Source organism: Dasypus novemcinctus, chromosome 23 (assembly GCF_030445035.2).
Source record: "Dasypus novemcinctus isolate mDasNov1 chromosome 23, mDasNov1.1.hap2, whole genome shotgun sequence".
Classification (NCBI taxonomy): domain Eukaryota; kingdom Metazoa; phylum Chordata; class Mammalia; order Cingulata; family Dasypodidae; genus Dasypus; species Dasypus novemcinctus.
Genome location: NC_080695.1, coordinates 71580563 through 71601861, shown reverse-complemented (window position 1 = coordinate 71601861; position 21299 = coordinate 71580563). Strand labels below are relative to the sequence as shown.

The following is a 21299-nucleotide window of genomic DNA, read 5'->3' as shown; positions in this document are numbered from 1 at the left end:
TAATGTTGGCATCATAGAATGAGTTAGGCAATGTTCCTTCTGTTTCGATTTTTTGGAAGGGTTTCAGCAGGGTTGGTGTTAGTTCTTTCCGGAATGTTTTGTAGAATTCACCTGTGAAGCTGTCTGGCCCTGGGCTCTTCTTAGTTGGGAGGTTTTTAATGACCGATTCTATCTCTTTACTTGTGATTGGTTTGTTGAGATCTTCAATTTCTTCTTTCGTCAATATAGGATGCTTATGTGTTTCTAGGAATTTGTCCATTTCCTCTGAATTGTCATTTTTGTTGGAATATAGTTTTTCAAAGTATCCTCGTATGATAGTCTTTATTTCTGTGGGGCCAGTGGTGATATCTCCTTTCTCATTTCTTATTTTGTGTATTTGCATCTTCTCTCTTTTTTTCTTTGTTAGTCTCGCTGAAGGTTTGTCAAGTTTATTGATCTTCTCAAAAAACCAGCTCTTGGTCTTGTTTATCTTTTCAAGTGCTTTCTTATTTTCTATTTCATTTATTTCTGCTCTTACCTTTGTTATTTCCTTCCTTCTTCTTCCTGTGGGATTACTTTGTTGTTTTTTTCCTAATTCCTCCAAATGTGCAGTTAGTGCTTCAATTTTTGCTCTTTCTTCTTTTTTGATGTATGAATTTATGGCTATAAATTTCCCTCTCAGTACTGCTTTTGCTGCATCCCATAAATTTTGGTATGTTGTGTTATCATTATCATTTGTTTCAGTGTAGTCATTGATTTCTTTCGAGATTTCCTCTTTGACCCACTGTTTTTCTAATAGTGTGCTGTTTAATTTCCATATCTTGGTGTGAAATCTGGGCCTCTGGCCCTTGCAGATTTCCAGCCTCACTCCACTGTGGTCAGAGATATTATTTGGTATGATTTCAATCTTTCTGAATTCATTAAGCCTTTCTTTGTGGCCTAGCATATGGTCTATCTTGGAGAATGATCCATGTGCACTTGAGAAAAATGTATATCCTGCTGTGTTTGGGTGTAATGATCTGTATATGTCTATTAGATCCAGCTCCTCTAATATACTGTTCAAATATTTTGTTTCTTTAGTGATTCTCTTTTGAGATGTTCTGTCCAGAGTTGATAGTGATGTATTAAAATCCCCCACTATAATTGTAGATGCATCTATTCTTTCACTTAGTTTTTCCAGCATTTGCCTCACATATTTAGAGGTGCCCTTGTTAGGAGCATAAATATTTATGATTGTTCGTTCTTCTTGAGAGATTGTCCCTTTCACTAATATGTAGTATCCTTCTTTGTCTCTCACAATTGTTTCGCATTTAAAGTCCATTTTGTCTGATATTAATATAGCTACTCCTGCCTTTTTTTGGTTATTGTTTGCTTGTAAGATTGTTTTCCAACCCTTCACTTTCAGCCTCCATGAATCTCTCGGTCTAAGATGTGTCTCTTGTAGACAGCATATAGATGGATCATATTTCCTTATCCAGTGTCCCAGTCTGAATCTTTTGATAGGTGAGTTTAATCCATTGACATTCAGTGTTATTACTTTCAAGGAATTATTTATGTTAGCCATATTTTGATTGGATTTGTGTTTGTCATTTTTGTTTGTTTGTTTTTTCTTCTTTTTGTCTTTTTTGTTGCTCTTACACTCTCCTCCACTCTGCCTGTCCTGTTTTTTCCTTTCTTCCTGCAGAAGTCCCTTTAGAATTTCTTGAAGGGGAGGTTTCTTGTTGGCATACGCTTTCAATTTCTGTTTATCTGTGAATATTTTGAACTCTCCATCATTTTTGAATGCTAGTTTAGCTGGATAGAGTATTCTTGGTTGGAATTTTTTTTTCCTTTAGTACCTTGACTACATCATACCACTGCCTTCTTGCCTCCATGGTTTCAGATGAGAAATCATCACTTAATCTTATGGAACTTCCCTTGTATGTGATGGTTTTCTTTTCTCTTGCTGCTTTTAGAATTTTCTCTTTGTCTTCAGCATTGGATAATTTGACAAGTATATGTCTTGGAGTGGGCCTGTTGGGGTTTATGATGTTTGGGGTGAGTTGTGTTTCTTGGATATGTACATCTGTCTCTTTCAGTAGATTTGGGAAGTTTTCAGCCATTATTTCCTGCAACACTCCTTCTGATCTCTTTCCCTTCTCTTCTCCTTCTGGGATGCCTATAATACATATGTTTGTGCATTTTGCATTGTCATTCAGGTCCCTAAGTCCTAGCTGGATTTTTTCTATCTTTTTATTGATCATTTCTACTATATGTTTGATTTCCGATGTACTGTCTTCCAGATCGCTAATTCTCTGCTCTGCCTCTTCTAATCTGCTGCTGTTTGCTGCGAGTGTATTTTTGATTTCTTGACCTGTGGTGTTCATTCCCATCATATCTGTTATCTTTTTGCGTATGTCTGCAATTTCCCCTCCAAGTGTTGTCTTCATATTGTTAACCTCTTCCTTTACTTCATTAAATTTGTCTGTGATATATGTTCTGAGATCTTTAATTACTTGTGCGAAGTTCTGCTCCCCTTCCTGGTTTTTAGTTTGTTCATTGGAGTCAGTCATGTTTTCCTGATTACTGATTTGGTTTGTAGATTTTTGTTGCTGTCTGGTCATCATTTTATCTTGACGGGTTTAATCAGTTCCTTAGTTTCTTTGTCTAGTCTTGGGGATTAATTAGCTGTTGTTTTTGCGTGTTATATCTTCTCTTTGTCACTTTGTTCTTCTTATTCTAATTTCTTATGGCTGGCTGAGTTCACTTTGAAGGAAAGTATTAGGGCCAGGGAAAGGCAATTGTGTAAGAAAGGAAAATGTGTAAAGTAGTATTGGTAATAAATGTTAACAGAGCAACAATATGAGATCTGGGAGGATGGATATTAGATTCATGTAAGTTGTGTAGAGTTATAGCAGTAAGTAGAGTACCTATAATGAGGTAGTCTACTGAATATGGGAGGAATATAGTATGAATTTAAAAGGTATTGTTTTCGTGAGAGAGGGAAAGAGAAAAGAAAAGCAGTAGTTTCAAGAGTGGATAAAAGACAGAAAACAAAACAAAGGTATTAAAAATTAAGAGTTAGACAGTTTGGGGATCAAAGAAAGGGAGGTGGAATATAGGAGAGACAGTAGATGATGGAGGATATCAAGATGTGGGGGAAAGGGGATAGTGTACGTAGCCAAAATCAATTCACAGAAATGAGGCAATGGAGGATGAGGAAACCCAGCAAATGTGAGGTGTTCCCTGCAGCACCTATTGTATAATTAAGATAAAATAAAATAAGAAGAAAATGAGGGACAAGAGAAAAGAGAGAGAAAAATAAAAAGAGAGAACAAAGAAAGAAAGAAAAAGGGAGGGGAACAAGTAAGGAAAAGAAAAGAAGATATAGAACACCAACAACAGCAACAACAAAAAACCCCTAAATAAATGAAAAAAAAAGACCTTGGGGGATACAATGGTAGAAAAGATTAGGAAATAATGCAATATTAGCAACCAGGACAATAAAAAATAAAAAATAAAAAAAATTAAAAACGCAAATGTTGAGGGCTAGGACAGTCAAGGACCTCAGATGGGCCTCAGGGTGTGGTAGATTCAGGGATGGAAAGTCTGTGATATTTCAGACTCCAGAGGTGTGAGTCTCTGGGGTGTGGGCCACCAGGGTTTAGGGGACACAGACCTGGCAACCTCAAATCTGGTTAACAGGGTGCCTGGGAGCACCGCACTGCAACACAGCCTTCAGGGATCCCCGCAGCTGGGTGCCAGCCCTATGGGAAAGGTCACAGCCGCAAACTCTGACCTATGTGTCCGAAACCTGCAATTCCCCCTCTGTCTAGGGTCTCTTCTGTGGCTGTATCACCAATTCGACTTCAGGACACCTCCCGCCCTGCAAGCCCCTGAAACAGCCAGTTGGAGGTGCCTCTATATTTTTTTTTTTTCCAAAATATATTAGATTTGGTTTTTATTGTAGCGCACACATATCAGGGCAAAGTGCTGCACACACAACTACAAATCATTTTTGGGAAAAAAGCTGTAAAAAAAAATAAAACTGCAACTGCTTTAGTTATGCAGTCCCAACTTGAGAATCCACTCTGGCAAAGGAGTTCTGGCCCCTGAGAGGGGCTTCTTGAGGGTGGCTGCCCCGGATTTCTGTGGGCCTGGCAAGGACAACTTCCTAGTGAATCCAATTAGCAAAACCTGCTGCCTTCAAGGATGTCAACGGGGAGAAACTACTAAAGACTTTACACTACTTTTTTCTTTTATTATTATTATTATTTTTTAAAGACCCTTCCCCAGCTCCCACTCCACGGTGGAGGAGGTACCAACCTAGTCTGAAGGCCTGAGCGCGGGCCTCGGATGCATGCTGCAGGCGGACAGAGGGGCCAACGTGGGGAGAAGGCCCAAGCTGGCCAATGCAGGAGAAAGGGGAGGGAAAGGAAAATGCCAGAGACCAAAGGAAAAAATAAAGACTCAAAACAAAACAAAAACCCTACCACACACCACAATTTTCCATATCCCAAACACTAGACCTAGAAGGACACCAGTCCCTCTAGCTAGAAACAATTCCTAAAACTGACCCAACATGGCAAGTCTGTTTTATACACTCACAGTCATATGCCTGAAAACAGTAACCCAGCAAAGGGGCATACGCCTGGCAGAAGGGGTCAGGGCCCCTTGGCAGCCCCAAGGAATTGTGGGCTGAGCAGGTGGGCATGAAGGAAGCCCAGGCAGGCGGTGCTCAGCAACAGCTTTAGGATGGCAGGGGGCTGGCACTGTTTAAGCCCCTGTCCAGCCATCCTGAACAACTCGGCCACAGGAGGAAAAAGAGGTGTTTGCTTGAGCTTCCAGAGCCTGGAGACCAAGTGAGGGGTGGGGGGGGACAGCAAGGCCGGGGCTGAGCAGGCCTTGCGCGGAACCTGCCTAACTCCAAGGGACCTCAACCAAGCGCAAACGTCAGTGGAGGAAGGGAAGGAATGGGGCAGGAGATTGAACTTTGTTTAGAACACTGAAAGATGTACATTTAAAGCAAAACAAGAATTCTCTTAACCAAAACACTTTGTTGCTTTTAAATAAACCCAGCTTGACAGCCCTGCTGGAACGCGGCTGCCTCCCAAGCCTCTACTGGCCAGTCCAGTGTGAGTTTCTGTCCCCTACGATGCCAACAGCCTTTCCACTGAGAAGGAAAACCAGCAACACGAGAACCCAGGTCCTGGCCAATTCTCTTCTTCAACCTTAACAGGCAACAAACCAAGGAAAGAAATATATAGAATAAAAAACAAAAACCCTCAAAACAAAACAAATGAAGAGTAGGGGCAGTTAGGCGAAGATCAGCCAGAGTCCCCGGAGGGTGCACCCGGCGGCCTCAGTGCCTCCTCATCTTCACCTTCCGGGCAGGGCTGCCTGCCGCCTCTGAGCAGTCCCCCCCCCGGCTCATAGGACTTGCGCCAGTAGTTCTCGGAGCTGAAGCTGCCCCTCTGCCGGTGCGTGGGCAGGAGCACTGAGCGCCGGTTCTCCTCCTTGTCCATCTCCAGGATCCGTGGAGGTGCCTCTATATTGCAGCCAATTTAAGGACGCTGCAGATCCGCAGCCAGTACTAGGGGGCGGGGCTCTAGCCAGAAGTGCTGTATCAGTGTCCAAAACCAAAATTCCCACGCCTTGCAAAAGATTCCCCTAATTGGCTTCCAGATGCCTCCCACCCTGCAATCCCCCGAAATAGCCTCCTGGTGATGTCTCTTTACTGTGAGCAATTTAAGGCCGCTGCAGATCAGCAGCTGGCCTTGGGGGTGGGGCTCTAGCCGGAAGCGCTATTATTCGTGTCAGAAATCAAAAATTCCCTGCCTCGCAAACAACTCCCGTCTGTCTCACCAAATCGGTTTGTGAAGGCCTCCTGCCCTGTTAGCCCCTTAATAGCCCGCTAAGGGCTTATGAATTCCCCAGTACCACAGAACCTCCAGGAATCGCCGCCGCAGTGCCAGTGCCACGGTTTCACCCACCCCAGGGGGGAGCGTCCCGCCCATAACCCCTAAATCCATGTAAGAGAGCCTCAATTTTATCTTTTACACGAATTTTCTCTGTTACCTTCCCATGAAATCGATGTCCAGACACCTCCTGCCTTGCAAAATCCTGAAACAACCTGGTCCTGAAGAATTTCTAATGCTGCCCAGCCACTTCTTTGCAGGAGAGACTATCAGGTGTACTCACTCAACCACCCAAATGTGGCCTTTAGAAATCCTGCTGACACCCACCGAACGCACTTCCGGGAGCGTGTTGACTGCGAGGAAAACTCATGTGCTCGGGGAAGCGGGGTTCCAAAATGTATACACCGAATGCCACCAAGAGGCCACGGGGATGGAAGGGGTCGCTGATGTGGGAGGAGCCCGCTGGGTGTGGGCTGGGCTAGAAGAGAACCTCTGCTATTGTGTCCTGGACAGTTGTTTTCTCATCTATGTCTGATGAAAAGAAAAGAGACAGAAGAAGCTCCATGAACAAGAAAGCAGCTCCGTTGTGGCAAGTGACTTCTTAATATCCTTTATCTCTTTAGCCAAATATTTCTTAATCTCATTGAATTGATTTAGGAGATTTCTTTGAACATCTTTAATTAGTTATTCCAAATTCTGTGTCTCTTCTGACTTTTTAAATTTGTTCCTTCCACTGGGCTGTACATTCCTGTTTCTTAGAATGGTTTTTAATTTTTTTCTGATTTCTAGGCATCTGATTATCTTGATGAGTTTACTCTGAGGTCAGTTTTTTGCTCTTGCCTAGGTTTTTTTGGTGTTTTTTAGAAAGATTTATTATTTTTTATTTATTTCTCTTCCCCTTCCCTGCCCCCACCCCAGTTGTCTGCTCTGTGTCCATTTGCTGTGTGTTCTTCTGTGTCCACTTGTATTCTTGTCAGTGGCACCGGGAATCTGTGTCTCTTTTTTTGTTGTGTCATCTTGTTGCATCAGCTCTCCATGTGTATGGCACCTCTCCTGGGTGGGCTGCGCTTTTTTCACGACGGGCAGCTCTCCTTATGGGGCGCACTCCTTGCGCATGGGGCTCCCCTATGCGGGGGACACCCCTGCGTGGCACAGCACTCCTTGCACGCATCAGCACTTCACATGGGCCAGCTCATCACATGGGTCAGGAGGCCCTGGGTTTGAACCTTGGACTCCCATGTGGTAGGCGGATGCCCTATCCGTTGGGCCAAATCCACTTCCCTTGCCTAGGGTTTTATTGTTGATTGGCTTTGTGTTAGGGCTCTTCTCTGACACTTGTTTCAACTTATCCTAGATCTTTAGAGTTGTCCATGTTTAATGGATCAAAACAGGGCCTGAGACCCACAAAGGGGGCACAGACCAGTTCCAAAGGGCCCTGGGGAGATGGTCAGGAAAGATGCTAAAAAGCCTTTTCTGCCAGCTCCCTGATGCAGCATTTTCTGGCCTTCCCAGTGCATGGCAGTCTTCGGCATGTGACTTTGCAATGCCTGCCACTAAAATAGGCAGTGTTTATTTCCCTGTTGCATTGATATTAGGCTTTACTACGTGATTTGCCTTGGCCAGTGGAACAATTAACAGGTGTTATGTGAGCAGAAGCTTTAAATGTGCTTATGTGGTTTGGCTTGGCCTCTTGCCATCAGATGAAGATGCTCCAGCTAGCTACTGGTCCGAGGAGGATGAGGAGATGCATGGAGCTGACTTGAAGCCAAGTGCATTCAATTCCAGGAGTCCAGCAGAGTCACATGTGGCCTGTAGACCTGTCAGCAGGAAATAAATGCTTGTTATTGTAGGCTGCCATGTTGTTTGTCATGTAAGATTATTGCAGAAACAGCTGACTAATAAAAATGTAGCCCTACATTCACTTTTTTATTTTTAAAATTTAATTGATTTTTAATTGGCAAGTAACATAAAGAAATAAAATGCACAGATCTTAAGTTTATAGCTCAGTGAATTTTTACATAGGTATATACCTAGGTAACCCCACCTAGATGAAACTATAGCACATTTCCAGTTCCTTTCACCATGCACAATTCCCCCTTTCCTGGCTAATATTCATCCTCTGGTCTCAGCTTAGATGTTATTTCCTCTATAAAATTGGCCTTGCTCCCCTCGACTTGGTTACTATGGCTCTTTGGTGCTTATTCCTTTAACTGCCCATTTACCTGTCAGCTTCTCATTCTAGATTATGTGTTCCTTGAAAATAGAAGCTGTTCATGGTTAACTAGTATAATGTAATATAATACTTAGCACGTGGTAGTCATTCAATTAAGGAAAGTCTTAACTTTCCCATTATTTGGCAGAGTAGCTTTGGGGTAAATGCTTAATCTTCATTGGACTTAGATTTCCTATTTGGGAATGAAGGTATTGGGCTTTATTTATTTTTTAAATTTCTTTGTCTTTATTTATTTTTAATGTTACATTAAAAAAATATGAGGTCCCCATATATCCCCCCAACCCCTCTCACCCCACTCCTCCCACAACAACAACCTCCTCCATCATCATGGGACATTCATTGCACTTGGTGAATACATCTCTGAGCGCTGCTGCACTACATGGCCAATAATCCACATTATAGTTTATACTCTCCCCCAGTCCACCCAATGGACCATGGGAGGACATACAATGTCCAGTAACTGTCCCTGCAGTACCGCCCAGGACAACTCCAAGTCCTGAAAATGCCCCTACATCACATCTCTTCTTCCCACTCCCCACCCTCAGCAGCTACCATGGCCACTTTCTCCATCTCAATGCTACATTTATTTCCAATACTAACCACAATAGTTCCAGAATAGAATATCATTAAGTCCACTCTAATCCATACTCTGTTCCTCCATTCTGTGGACCCTGGGATGGTTATGTCCACTCTACCTCTGTATCAAGAGGGTGCTTAGATTCCACTTGGATGATGGATGCAGTTCTGTTTGCAGTTGTAGGCACTCTTGGCTCCCTGGTGTGGTGGTTGACTTTCTTCACCACCCTGTTAGCTGGCTGGGGTAAGTCCAATAAACCTGAGGGTAGGAGTTGCAAGTCTGTTGAGGCTCAGGGCCTGGCTATCTCATGGACAGTCCAGAGATTCAGGTCTCCTGAGTAAACACTAAACCCCAGCACCAACCACAGGTCTGGTAAAAGTGACAGGAGAGGCTTGTGAACAAAGATCACATCTGAGTCCAACTCCATCACACTCAGGAACACAAACTCCAAAGTAGGGCCAACTGACATGGCACTGAAGTCCATCTGCCACGACCATAGAACCTGTGGGTCTTTGTAGCCCTCAGAAGAACCAATGCCTGGGGTTGTATCTACTTTATCTGTCTCTAGGACTCTGCTGAAGTGTGCATTAGGGCAACCCCTCTGATGACCTCCTTGCTCTTTTTTGGAGACTCATAGCCATATAAACTCATTTGTCCTTTCCATTTCCCCCTTTTATGTAGCCTGTATATCAGTTAGGGTAATGAATGCTAGTTGTTCTAATGAACAACTTCAAAATCTCAACAAGTTACACCAAAGAAAAGTTGATTTCTTTCTTGTGCAAAGTGCTTTGCAGGTTGGACAGCTTTCCTGGGGAGTTGCCTCCAAGTGAGGACTTGATGACATGGGGATCTGGGTTTATTTCCTTGTGATATTGGTGAACATGGACAATCTCTGCCACTACCTCTGAAATACCTTTTAGCTCTAATGCCTGCTCCTTGACCTACCCACAATGTAAGAGGTGATCTCTATTTGGAATCTGTAAGAGATATAAATTGGTTTTGCCCCAAAATTTTTCCTCCTTCTCTAGATTTAAATCAGGTTCTGCATTGTTGTTGTTTTGTTTGTAAACATCATTCAACCTCCCTAGCCCCACAGTAACTCAAGCATGTAACTCAAACCAAACCTATCATAATTTTTACCTTGAATTTTGTTATCTCACGCTAGAAGAAGAATGCCCTCTTTCTTCTCTAGTTGAGAAGCTGTAAGGATAAAAGTTTGTGGTGTCTCGAGACCAGTCACTATGAACCCGATGCCCCGGTAGGGGATAAACTGGTTTGTAGCAGAAGAAACAGGATTAATTAGCTTTATGGCTTTGGGTTAGTCATTTAACATTTCTGGGTCTCAATTTCCTTACCTGGAAAATCAGAGTTGGATTTTTAGTCTCTGTATTAGGGTAATTAATATTACCTGCTATAGCAAATAAATCTTAAACTTCAGTGGCCTAACCCAATGAAAGTTGATTTCTCATTTGCACAAAGTACAGTGTAGTTCGAGCATCTTTCCTGGTTAACCCTCCTTCAAATGTTGACTCTGGATGCATTAACTCTTGAAGATGCTTCTTCTGGTATCTTGGTTTCATGAGAAAGAGACCATGTCCCTGTCCTTAAGAAAGTAACACTGTAGGGTACAAAATACAGGCGAGAATGCACATACAATAAGGACTTTCTAGGAATAATCATTATATTTTTCCCCATATTTTTATGAGTGAGAACCATTTCTTTGGTTTCTACTGTGCAAGGTCAAGGAAGCTTTAAGTGAGGGAAGAATTACACCTTCTTTCTTCACTGGAAAGATACTTTTCTGGAAATAAAAACCTCATCATAGGAGTACCTAAAAATTAAAGTATATATACTTGGGAAACAAAACAAAAAGAGTGAAAAGAGAAGCAATTTCCTGGTGTATAAAGTATTTTTTCTTCTTTTCTCAGTCATTTCTGCTTCAAGCATCTCCCTATAGTATTTACGAAGTGCCTACCATGTGTTTGGCATAGTTCTTGTATCTAGGGATATGAGACAAAGAAACCAGACATAACTCCTGGCCTTCATTTAGATTATAACTAAATAATAAATAGTATTTTAGGTAGTTAAAAGTGATAAGGATTTAAAAATAAAGCAGGAAAGGGTGATATGAAATGTTTAGGGATGTTGAAATTTCATATAGGATGGTCAGGAAATCCCTCATTGAGAAAGTGACTTTTTTTTTTTTAATGTGGAAATGCTTTATTCTCATTGATCTTGAGACTTGAAACCAAACTAAGAAGAGACCAACTTTAAAGTAAAGAGAAAGTAACCTTTGAATAAAGGTCTGAAAGAAGTGGGGAGCTAGTAGTATTGCTGTAGGAGGGAAGGGTGCCCTAGGCAGAGGGGGTAGCAAGTGGAAAGGTTTTGAGGCAGAAGTGTGTTTGGTCTGTTCTGGGACTAGCGTTTAGGCCTGTGGTGCAGGAGCAGGGAGAAGGAGGGGAAGTAAAATAGGACATGAGCTGAGCAGCTAACAGGATGATGTCCCATAGAGCTTTGTAGGCCCTTCTAAGCTTTGGCTTTTGTTTGGAGTGAGATGGGAGCCATTAGAGAGTTTGGAACAGAGGAGTGATATGATCTGACTTGAACAGAAACACCCTTTTTGCTGTGTGGCAAATTAATTGTGTAGTGGCAAGGGCTGACACAGTGATACCAGTGAAGAAGCTATTGCCGTAATCAAGGAAAAAGATGATGGTATCTTGGGCCAGGGTGAAAAGTGTAGGAGTGGTGAAAAGGTGTTGAATTCTGGGTATATTTTAAACGTAGAAACCAATAGGATTTGCTAACAAACTGGATGTAGGATGTTAGAAGAGTTAAGAATAACCCTGCATAACTCAAAGAATGTAATTGCTATTAATTGAGATGAGGAGCACTGTAGGACAATCTGTTTTATGAGGAATATAAACAGTTCAGTTTGGACATGTCAGGTTTGAGATGTCATCAGCATAAAGATAGATTTTAAACCCTAGAGACTAAGTTGGATCATCTAAGGAGTGAGTGTAGGTAGAGAAGAGAAGTCCACAGGCTGAGCCCTGGGACTCAGGAGTTGGGGAGAGAAGAAGGAACTGCTAGGAGAACAGGAGGAAAACATCCAGCAGAATGTTCTGAAAGCCTAAGAGAAGAAAGTTTTTCAAGGATGGAAGAGTAACTCTTAATATTTCTGTAATATGCATGACGTTTTCCCCATTTGTTTCCTGACTAGTGGTGAGTCCTCCTCTTCAGCTACAAAAATGACAGTGTTCAGGAACTTAAAACTTCTTCTTTGGAAGAATTTCATCTTAAAGGTGGGTACAGTTATCTGTGGGGAAAATATGAGTCCGTGGGAGGGGCTGAATATTTAATTTAAATCGGTTTCTAGTAATGGGTTAAAGAAAAAGTAAGAACTTTAATTGTAAATTCTCTTTTCTGGGAATAAGCCATATTTTCATAGTCATTATTTTAACTGCAAATATTAAAGATTACATCATTGGTACTGCTTTCTAACTATGGTGTTACAGAAAAGCTAAATGGAGATATTTCTAGCTAATTCTCATTCTATTTTTTCTTTTTCCTGTGTTGTGCAGGGAGGCTGGAAGAAATGAAAGGTTCTTACTGGAAGAACATTCATCATATAGCAGCTTATACTTGTGTTCTGTTTTGGATTAACATATAGCTTTCATTTTTATTTTAGAAGCGGAAGATTCTGGTAACAGTCCTTGAACTCTTGATGCCATTACTATTTTCTACAATTGTAATGTATCTTCGTTTTAATAGTTTGCCAAGAATGAAACCTCCTGTAAATTACACTGCAATTGATATCAGTTTACTGCCAGAGTTCTTCTATAATTTTCCTGTGAAAAATAATTTTCAACTAGTTTATGTCCCTTCTGAAAGTGAAACATTGAAGGCTCTCACTGAAATGGTGGAAAAAAGCTTTGATGTTGATTTTGAAGGTTAGACATAAAGATGGGGAAAGATAGGGAGGGCATTTTTATTAAGTATATTTGAAGTTTTTTTCTTAAGAGTACTTATAGTAGTGATTCCAAATCTGGGTCTTCAAATTCTGTTGAGTCTACAGAGTGGTAGCTGGGGGGGAGTAGTTCATGAGGTATTTTTATTATTTCAAACAAACTCCTCCTGTATATTTATGTTGTAGAGCTTCAAGGCTAATTACAATGTTAAAATTTTAAGTATTTTTGTTATTAATTCACTATAGCAACACTAGTTATATTAATCAAAATCTCTGTTTGGCAGTTATATGTCACTGACTAATAAAAAATGAAAAACATTCAGAGATTCTAGAGTTCTTAAACAGCCTTCTAATGGTTCTCTCTGCTTCCCTCATTTCCCATTCTAGTCTAATCTCCACTTTGAGGCAGAAAGTTGTCTTTAAAAGGTCAATAGGATCCAAGCAGTGTTCTGCTTGAACCCTTCAGTGGCTTCCCTTTGTACGGAGAGTAAACTCTTCTCCAGGGCCTGTGAGTTTCTGCAGGATCTGGCTCTGCTCTTATCTCCAGGTTTTTTCTTGTTCCACTGTTCCCTGTGCCTCCTGCACGTGGGTTACATTGGCCACCTTTCTGTTCCCAGAGTATACAAGCCTCTCTCCTGCATCAGGGCCTTTGCAGCCTGTTCCTTCTGATGGAATGCTTTGTCCCCAGGCTTTCCCATGGGTTCCTCCCTGAATTGACAACATAGGCAGGCAGCTAAATAGATTTTAGGTTCCTCACCCCTGCGTTTTTCTCTCTCACAGCATCCTGTCTGATACCTTCGTAGCAATTTTATAAATGTTTAATTATATACTCATTTGTTTCCTGTTTATTCTCTGCTTTTCTCCACTAGACTTCACCTCCATGAGGACAGAGGCCTAGGTCTGTTTTGCTTATTAGTGTGCCTATTATAGTCCCTGGCACATAGTTAGGTGCTCAATAAATATTTACTGAAGGAATATTTTTTTGAATGAATGCATTTGGTAGATAATTTTTTTCAGACTATGGATTCAAGGGGGAGTTTTCCCCCAATATTGCCAGAAGTGTAATATATGCTATTGTAAAAATATTCTAAAAATACTAAAGTGTATAGCGTGGGGAAAAAAAAAAGAGTTCTCTTCCCCCAGCTCTAGTGCCACTCACTGGGGACATTTTTTTAAAGGCCCTCAGTGGCAAAATGTTTGAGAGCCACTGTTTTGAAAGTTGTGTTTTATGCTTGCCTAGTGCCCTAAAATACTGTTCTAGGTCAGTTACCTTATGAGATTTGAAAAGAAACAAACAAATATGGAAAAATCCTTTCGGAGTTGGTGATAAGTTAGGTAAGACATGAAGGTTAAAGAAGGAGCCATATTTGTTCAGGAGTAAGGGGCTGTCTAAGTAGGGGAAGCAACAAGTGGCCAGGCCCTGAGGCAGAAAATGAGATGGTGTTCGAGGGTCTGAAGGTCATCAAGTGAGGTTTCAGTATATTGAGAGAGTGGCTTGAGATGAAATTTGAAATGTTAGTAGGAAGCACATCATTCAGATATTGGTCAGCCTTGCTAAACTGCTTTGAGTTTTCTTCTGTATGCAAAAGGCAACCACTAAAGGGGTTTTAAGAAGAGAAGTTAGGCAATGTAATTTATATTAAAAGAGATTTCTCTGGCTGTTCTGTGGAGGAGTGATTGAAAGTGGGTATTATTTGCAGAAATCAGGAGGAGAAAGATGATGATGGTTTGAACCAGTAAGATAAGTAATTGAACTCACAATGAATATTGGAGTTTAGAAATGATTAGTCGGAAGCCCTCCTGACTCTTTTGGACCTTTCTCGATCAGTATCTTCTCCCTGTCCCTGAATATTTAGTGTTTCCGTCTGTGCGAATCTCTTCCTCACTTTCACAGAAATCACCCCATTTTAAAAATTCTTATTCTTTCTTCCCATTAAGATCCTGCCTTAGGCAATTTATATTTTTACTTAATGAATGTCTGGAAAGTTTATTTCAGTTTTATAGCTTCCCACTCATTTCTTGACTCACTGGATTCTATTCTGTCCTCAGCACTGTGTTGGTATTGGCTAAGAAATTGTCATTAATGATTTGCTACTGGCCAAATCCAGTGCTTTCTTTCCAGGCTTCATTCTATTTGTCCTCACTGTAATGGTGATTTTTTAAAACTCCGTGTAATTCTCTCCTCCTTTGAATTGTGTGATGCTGTTGTCTTCTATTTGGCTTTACTCAATTTTTGTCCTTTAAACAATTCTCTGCCTTCCTTTCTTCCTTCTCTAATTCAAAAGTAATACATGAAACAATATGTGTTTAAAGTAGATAATTATAACTCCCACTTCCCAGAAGAATTCTTTGTTATTGCTTTGGGATATATTTTTCTGGAATTAAAAAAAATACCATAAAATTTACAATCAATACATGAATTTATTACTTCAAAAATTTCAAACAATATAAAAAGATAAAAGGAAAATAAACCTCTTTATGCTGTTCCCTAAGGAAATTCTTCATCCTGGAAGTCATGACAAATGACAGTCTGATGGTCCTTTCCAAGCCTTGGTGGATATCTGATTTTCTTTCCTTTCCAGCATGTATTTACCCTTTTGATACATGCTTTCTATTTTGCTCTGAGGACCCAATCTTCTCCTGTCCTCAGCCCATATATTTCTGGTGGTGTTCACTCTGTTCTGGCTCAGGGTAGATAATGTACCATGTATCAAAGCTTGTCTGCACTTTGAAGTCCCCTTGCTACAGTCATTTGTCTAGGGAGAGTACTTAACTCAGGCATAGTCAGTGAATCACAGGAAATTTTTGCTGGGAACTTCTGGGAGAGAGACTCTTGTCATTCCATTTCTGATAATATGGCAGACTAGGTAATTTGGACCAACCTAAATATTTTAGCCAATTTTTATTTGGAGAAATATTAAAAATAGGTTCTTAAAAGCACTATAGAACTAAAAAGATAGTAAGGAACTATCTAGACAAAAAATCTAGGGTAAAAGTATTTTATTTCTTGAGCCACATTATGTTTTTTTGTATGTTCATTTTATAATTATTAATTAAATTAACTATTTGTGTATTGTGTATCTTTCTGTTCATATTTTCCCCACTTTATATATTTAAAGGTTAAGGAAACAAAAGAATGAAAAAAAAATACATATAGGAAAAAATAAGGAAATTTACTCATAATCCTAGCACCCATATAAAATGCCATTTATTCTCTTGGTGTACTTTCTTCCTGCCCTTTTCTAACCATGTAAATTAACAAAAATAGGATAATACTGTGTGAATTATTTTGTAGTCTGCTTTTTATTTATTATATGGTGAATATTTTTATAGATTATTAGTTGTCTTCCTAAATAAAAAACTCTAGATGAAGGAAAGAACTCTAAAAAGTCAATGGAGGCCCTAAGTTGCTTTTGATGAACTGTTCTTCATACTCAGGGAAATTGAGCAGTAATTTTCATAGCCAAGTAGGTTACAAAGAGAAAGAAGAAAAAGTCAAGGCACATTCAAAGGAGAGTGTCTAAAAGCCATTTTCCTTAAAGCTGGGACCCCAAATGCCTAAACTCTTAGTGTAGAGTTAAACCAGGAGTAAACATGCCTCACTCCCACCCCTAGAGGATGACAAGGAATGTTGCCTTGAGCTGAACATGGGAGGATGGGAGGAACTTATCCCCGAGAGTCAAATCACTTGCTTGTTCAAAACCAAAAAAAAAAAAAAAGAAAAAGAGAAAGAAAGAAACTCCTCTAACTATGAAGTGGGACTTGAACTGGCAGATGCAAATCGAAATCTTCCCTGGAGGAACATGCTTTCATTTTATATCTCAAAGGAAAGATAACCATAAAAAATATACCAACTTTAGTGAGCAGCACTTAGTCAAACCTAAGTCAAACACATTGGAAAATGACAACAAAGCTGACAATCAGTATATATAGCACAGATAGCAAAAACAGAACTATAATAATTTAAGATAGTGGAATTATTACTTTCACATTATAAAATCATGTTTCCTAGATTTAAAGAAATAAAAGACAACCTGAAAATATCTGTAGGTAGCATGTCACTATAAGTAGTCACCTAGCAGATTGGGGGTGGCGGCAAGAGGGAGAACCAAACTGAGCTTCTAGAAATGGAAACTAAAATAAACAAAATGTAAAACTCAGATAAAGATAAAAACTAGAGAACTGGAAGATAAATTCAAAAAGAAGTTGCAGAATGCGATAAAGAGGGAAGCAGGTATGGATCAAGTGATTGAGCTCCCATCTACTATATGGGAGGCCCTGGGTTCGGGTCTCAGGGCCCCCTGGTGAATGTGAGCTGGCCCACATGGAGAGCTGGTACAATGAAAAAGACACAAAGGAAAGACAGTGAGAGACACAGCAAACTAGGGAGCTGAGGTGACTCAAGCGATTGAATGCCTCTTTTCTGTGTCAGAATGTCCCAGGGTTGGTTCCCAGTGCCCTCTAAAGGGAAGACAAGAAGAGAAAACAAGCAGACACAGAAGAACACACAGCAAATGGACTCAGAGCAGACAGCAAGCTCAAGTGGTGGGTGGGGGGAGGGGAATAAAGAAATGATATAAATCTTTAAAAAAAAATGCAATAAAGAGATAAAAAGGCAAAAAAAGATTAAAAGACATGGGAATAGAATGAGAAAAACTAATATATATTTAATAGAGTTCAAGGAGAAATGAGAATGTGGCAGAGGCAATATTTGAAAATATACTAGTTCAGAATTTCCCCTAAGTGATAAATTTACCAATTTACAGATTCAAGATTTTTTTTTTTAAAAATCCACAACTAGATACCTCAGCATGAAACTGCAAAATGTCAAAGAAAAAGGAAGTCTCAAAACCCACCTGAGAAAAAAGGATAACTTTCAGAGGAGCCAGAGTTAGACTTATAGCTAACTTTTCAAGAACAATATTGAATGTTAGAAGAGAATGGGTTAATATCTTCAATGTGCTGAAAACAAATACCTGCCAATCTAGAATTGCACACCCAGAAAAATACATTTCAAGAATGAGGATGATATATCTTAGGGAACAAGAAATTAGTTAGCATCAGTAGACCCTACTCAAGGAAATTCCAAAAGATATACTTCAGCTATAAGAAAGGTGAACCCAGATGAAAGATGTAATAAGGAATGAAATACAAAGACAGTGGTAATATATGGGTAAATCTAAACAAGTGTTACATTACACTACAATATGATGTCTTGTGGAATTGAAACATGACAATTAACATACATTCTAACAAGAAATATGTAAGACAGTGAAGAGTTGGTAAATGTGTCCTAAAGGTCTTGTATTGCTTGGGAGGAAAGTAAAAGTACGGATCAAATTTAGACTTTGATGGAAGATTTCCATATGGCCAGTAAGCACATGAAAAGATGCTCAACATCATTGGTCATCAGGGAAATGTGAATCAAAACCACAATGATTTTTTTCTGTTACAACTAGGATAGCTATTACTAAAAAAATAAGTGTTCCTAAGGATGTGGAGAAATAGGAACATTTATACATTGATGGTGGAATTGTAAAATGGTACAGTCACTGTGGAAAGCAGTTTGGCAGTTCCTCAGAAAAGTGAAAATAGAATTACCATATGACTCAGCAATCCCACTTCTTGGTATATACCTAAGAGAATTGAAAGCAGGAACTTAAACAGATATTTGCACACCAATGTTTACAGCAGCAGCAGTCACAATAAGCCAAAATGTGGAAGCAACACCAGTGTTCATTAACAGAGGAATGGATAAACAAAATGGTATATATACACAAAGAAATGAAGTTCAGGTGCATGCTACAACATGGATGAACCTTGAAGACATCATGCTGACTGAAATAAGCCAGGCACAAAAAGACAACTATTTTATGATCTCACTTGTCTGAAACACATAGGAGAAGCAAACACATAGTAGATTATAGGTTACCAGGGGCTGGGGGAGAGACATGGGGAGAGGAAGAGGGAGTTATTGCTTAATGGATACAGGGTTTTGTTCGAGGTATTGAGAAAGTGGATATTGGTGATGTGAATCAATATTGTGAATGTAATTAATACTAAGTTGTGCACTTGGAAGTGGTTAAAATGGGAAATTTTGAGTTGAATATATGTTACTACAATATAAAATGAAAAAATTATGCTTTGAGGAATTGGTGTAAAATGAGTTGGTATGCATGGTATAATTCCTACAATATTGTACGAAGAGAAACTTGCAAAAAAGGGGTGGGAAGAGAAGTACAGAAGAGGTGGCACAAACAGAAAGTACAAAATAAGATGATAGGTTTAAATCCAGATATATCACTTATTACACTAATGTAAATTCTTCAGTGAAAAGGCAAAGCCTAAGAGACTAGATTTTTAAAGTCCAACTAGTGGGGAGCTGATGTAGCTCAGTGGTTGAGCACCAGCTTCCCACACATGAGGCCCTGGGTTCAATCTCCAGCCCCACTACCCTGGTACCTAAAAAAAAAAAAAAAAGTCCAACTATCTGCTGTTTGCAAGAAATGCTTGTTATTTACTTAAGAACTTTGACTGCAAAGTCTGTAGTCCTAGGAATTGCTATCAACTGTCTTGAAATATGAAGGAAAATGTGATTGAAGGAAGAGAGAATTTAAGTACTGATCACATCATTTAAGACCTGGATCAAGCTTTGCTTTAGATTTTTCAGTTACACAAGCCGGTAAATTCTCTTTATTGATTAAACCCAGTGATTTGGGTTTTGTGTTACTTGTAACAGAAAAAAATCTTAAGTAATACTTTATATAGCATATGAATGTGCCAATGTAGTACTAAAATTTCTTAATATGATCAGCTGCACTTTATTCTGTAATTAACCTTTTTTCAATTAGAAGTCTGAGAACTTTCCATGAAACTACATAGAAATCTGTTTTACTCTTAATGGGAACTATATACTATTCCATATCCTTAATCATTAATTTAACCATTTCTGAATAGACGTTTCTGACTTTTCCATTTTCACAGACAATGCTGAAACAAGAATTTTGTATGTATGTTGAAAATTCTGAAGTTTCTATTCTGAAAAGTAGAATGCTGGATGGAAATTATTATACATTTGTAATTTTGATAGATCCTTCCAAATTATCCTCTAAAAATTATTTAGCAATTTACACTCCAACCAGCAGTTATGGTGGCACTTGTTTCCAACAAATTCTCTTATTGTAGATATGATGAAACTTTTTGTTTTCTGCAAGTCTTGATAACAAAATAGATGGTATTTTGTTATTTTAGTTTATGTTTCTTTGAGTGCTAGTGTAGTTGAACATCTTTCCTAAATTTACTGCTGACTTTCTATTTCTTCTGTGAATTTTGCCAAGTTTTCTACTGGACTTTTTATATTTTTTGTACTTAGAAGGGGCCTTCTTATATTATGGGTTGTTGTTTTTTTTCCTTTTCTTTATTTGAGGTACCAGGGCCGGGCCTTGAACCTGGGATATTGTAAGTGGGAAGCTAGCACTCAACCACTGAGCCACATCAGCTCCCATGAGTTGGTTTCTTCTTTTGTTTGCTTCTTGTCCATTTTTGTTGTTGCTTTTAGGAGGCACCAGAAACTGAACCCAGGACCTCCCATGTGGGAAGCAGGCACTCAACTGCGTGAGCCACATCTGCTCCCTATTATGGTTTTTTTTTTCTGCCTTGTGTTATTTTATTTTAAATTTTTAAAAAAATTATTGAAATATATCACTCATACATAAACATGCATAAACAATATATGTATAGTAATAGTTGTGAACTTATAAAACAAGCATATATAACATCATACGGGACTCTCATACCTACCCTACCACCAATACCTTGCACTGTTGTTAAACATTTTAAACTAATGATTAAAGAGCATTGTCAAAATATTACTACTAATGAAAATACTTTTCCCCAACCCACCCTTTTATTATTACCTTTATATCATTTATATATGAACATACATAAACAATAAGTATATAGTAAAAGTTGTGAACTTACAAAGCAGACATGCATAACATCATGGAGGGGTCCCATACATCAACCCTCCACCAACACCTTGCATTGTCGTGAGATGTTCATTACAAATTTTGAAAATATTGTCAAAATCTTATTACTAATTATAGTTCTTGTCTTACATTTGATGTATTTTTCCCCCAACCCACCCTATTATTATTTTTAAAAATATTTTTATGACAAGTTGTAAAGTTACAAAATAATTATGTACATGTGCAGAATTCCCAAACAACATCCCTCTGCAACACACCACACTGTGGTGGAACATTTGTTACAGATTATAAGATAATATCCAATTGTTACCACAGCCATAGTGTACATTCGGCACACATTTTTTTTTTTTTTTTTTAAAGATTTATTTATTTTATTTAATTCCCCCCCCTCCCCTGGTTGTCTGTTCTTGGTGTCTGTTTGCTGCGTCTTGTTTCTTTGTCCGCTTCTGTTGTCGTCAGCGGCACGGGAAGTGTGGGCGGCGCCATTCCTGGGCAGGCTGCTCTTTCTTTTCACGCTGGGCGGCTTTCCTCACGGGCGCACTCCTTGCGCGTGGGGCTCCCCCACGCGGGGGACACCCTTGCGTGGCACGGCACTCCTCGCGCGCATCAGCACTGCGCATGGGCCAGCTCCACACGGGTCAAGGAGGCCCGGGGTTTG

At 39.6% G+C, this 21299-nt stretch overlaps 1 protein-coding gene across 1 annotated transcript in view; it reads left to right on the top strand.

Annotated features, from left to right (window-relative positions):
- LOC101411420 (ATP-binding cassette sub-family A member 17-like) overlaps positions 1-21299 on the top strand; it is a 258746-nt gene that overhangs the window by 42246 nt on the left and 195201 nt on the right. Inside the window, exons 2-3 of the mRNA XM_071211442.1 lie at positions 11907-11988; positions 12375-12636. Of these exons, the coding sequence (XP_071067543.1) occupies positions 11935-11988; positions 12375-12636 (316 nt within the window). The 5' untranslated portion in view covers positions 11907-11934. The remainder of the gene's footprint in view (positions 1-11906; positions 11989-12374; positions 12637-21299) is intronic.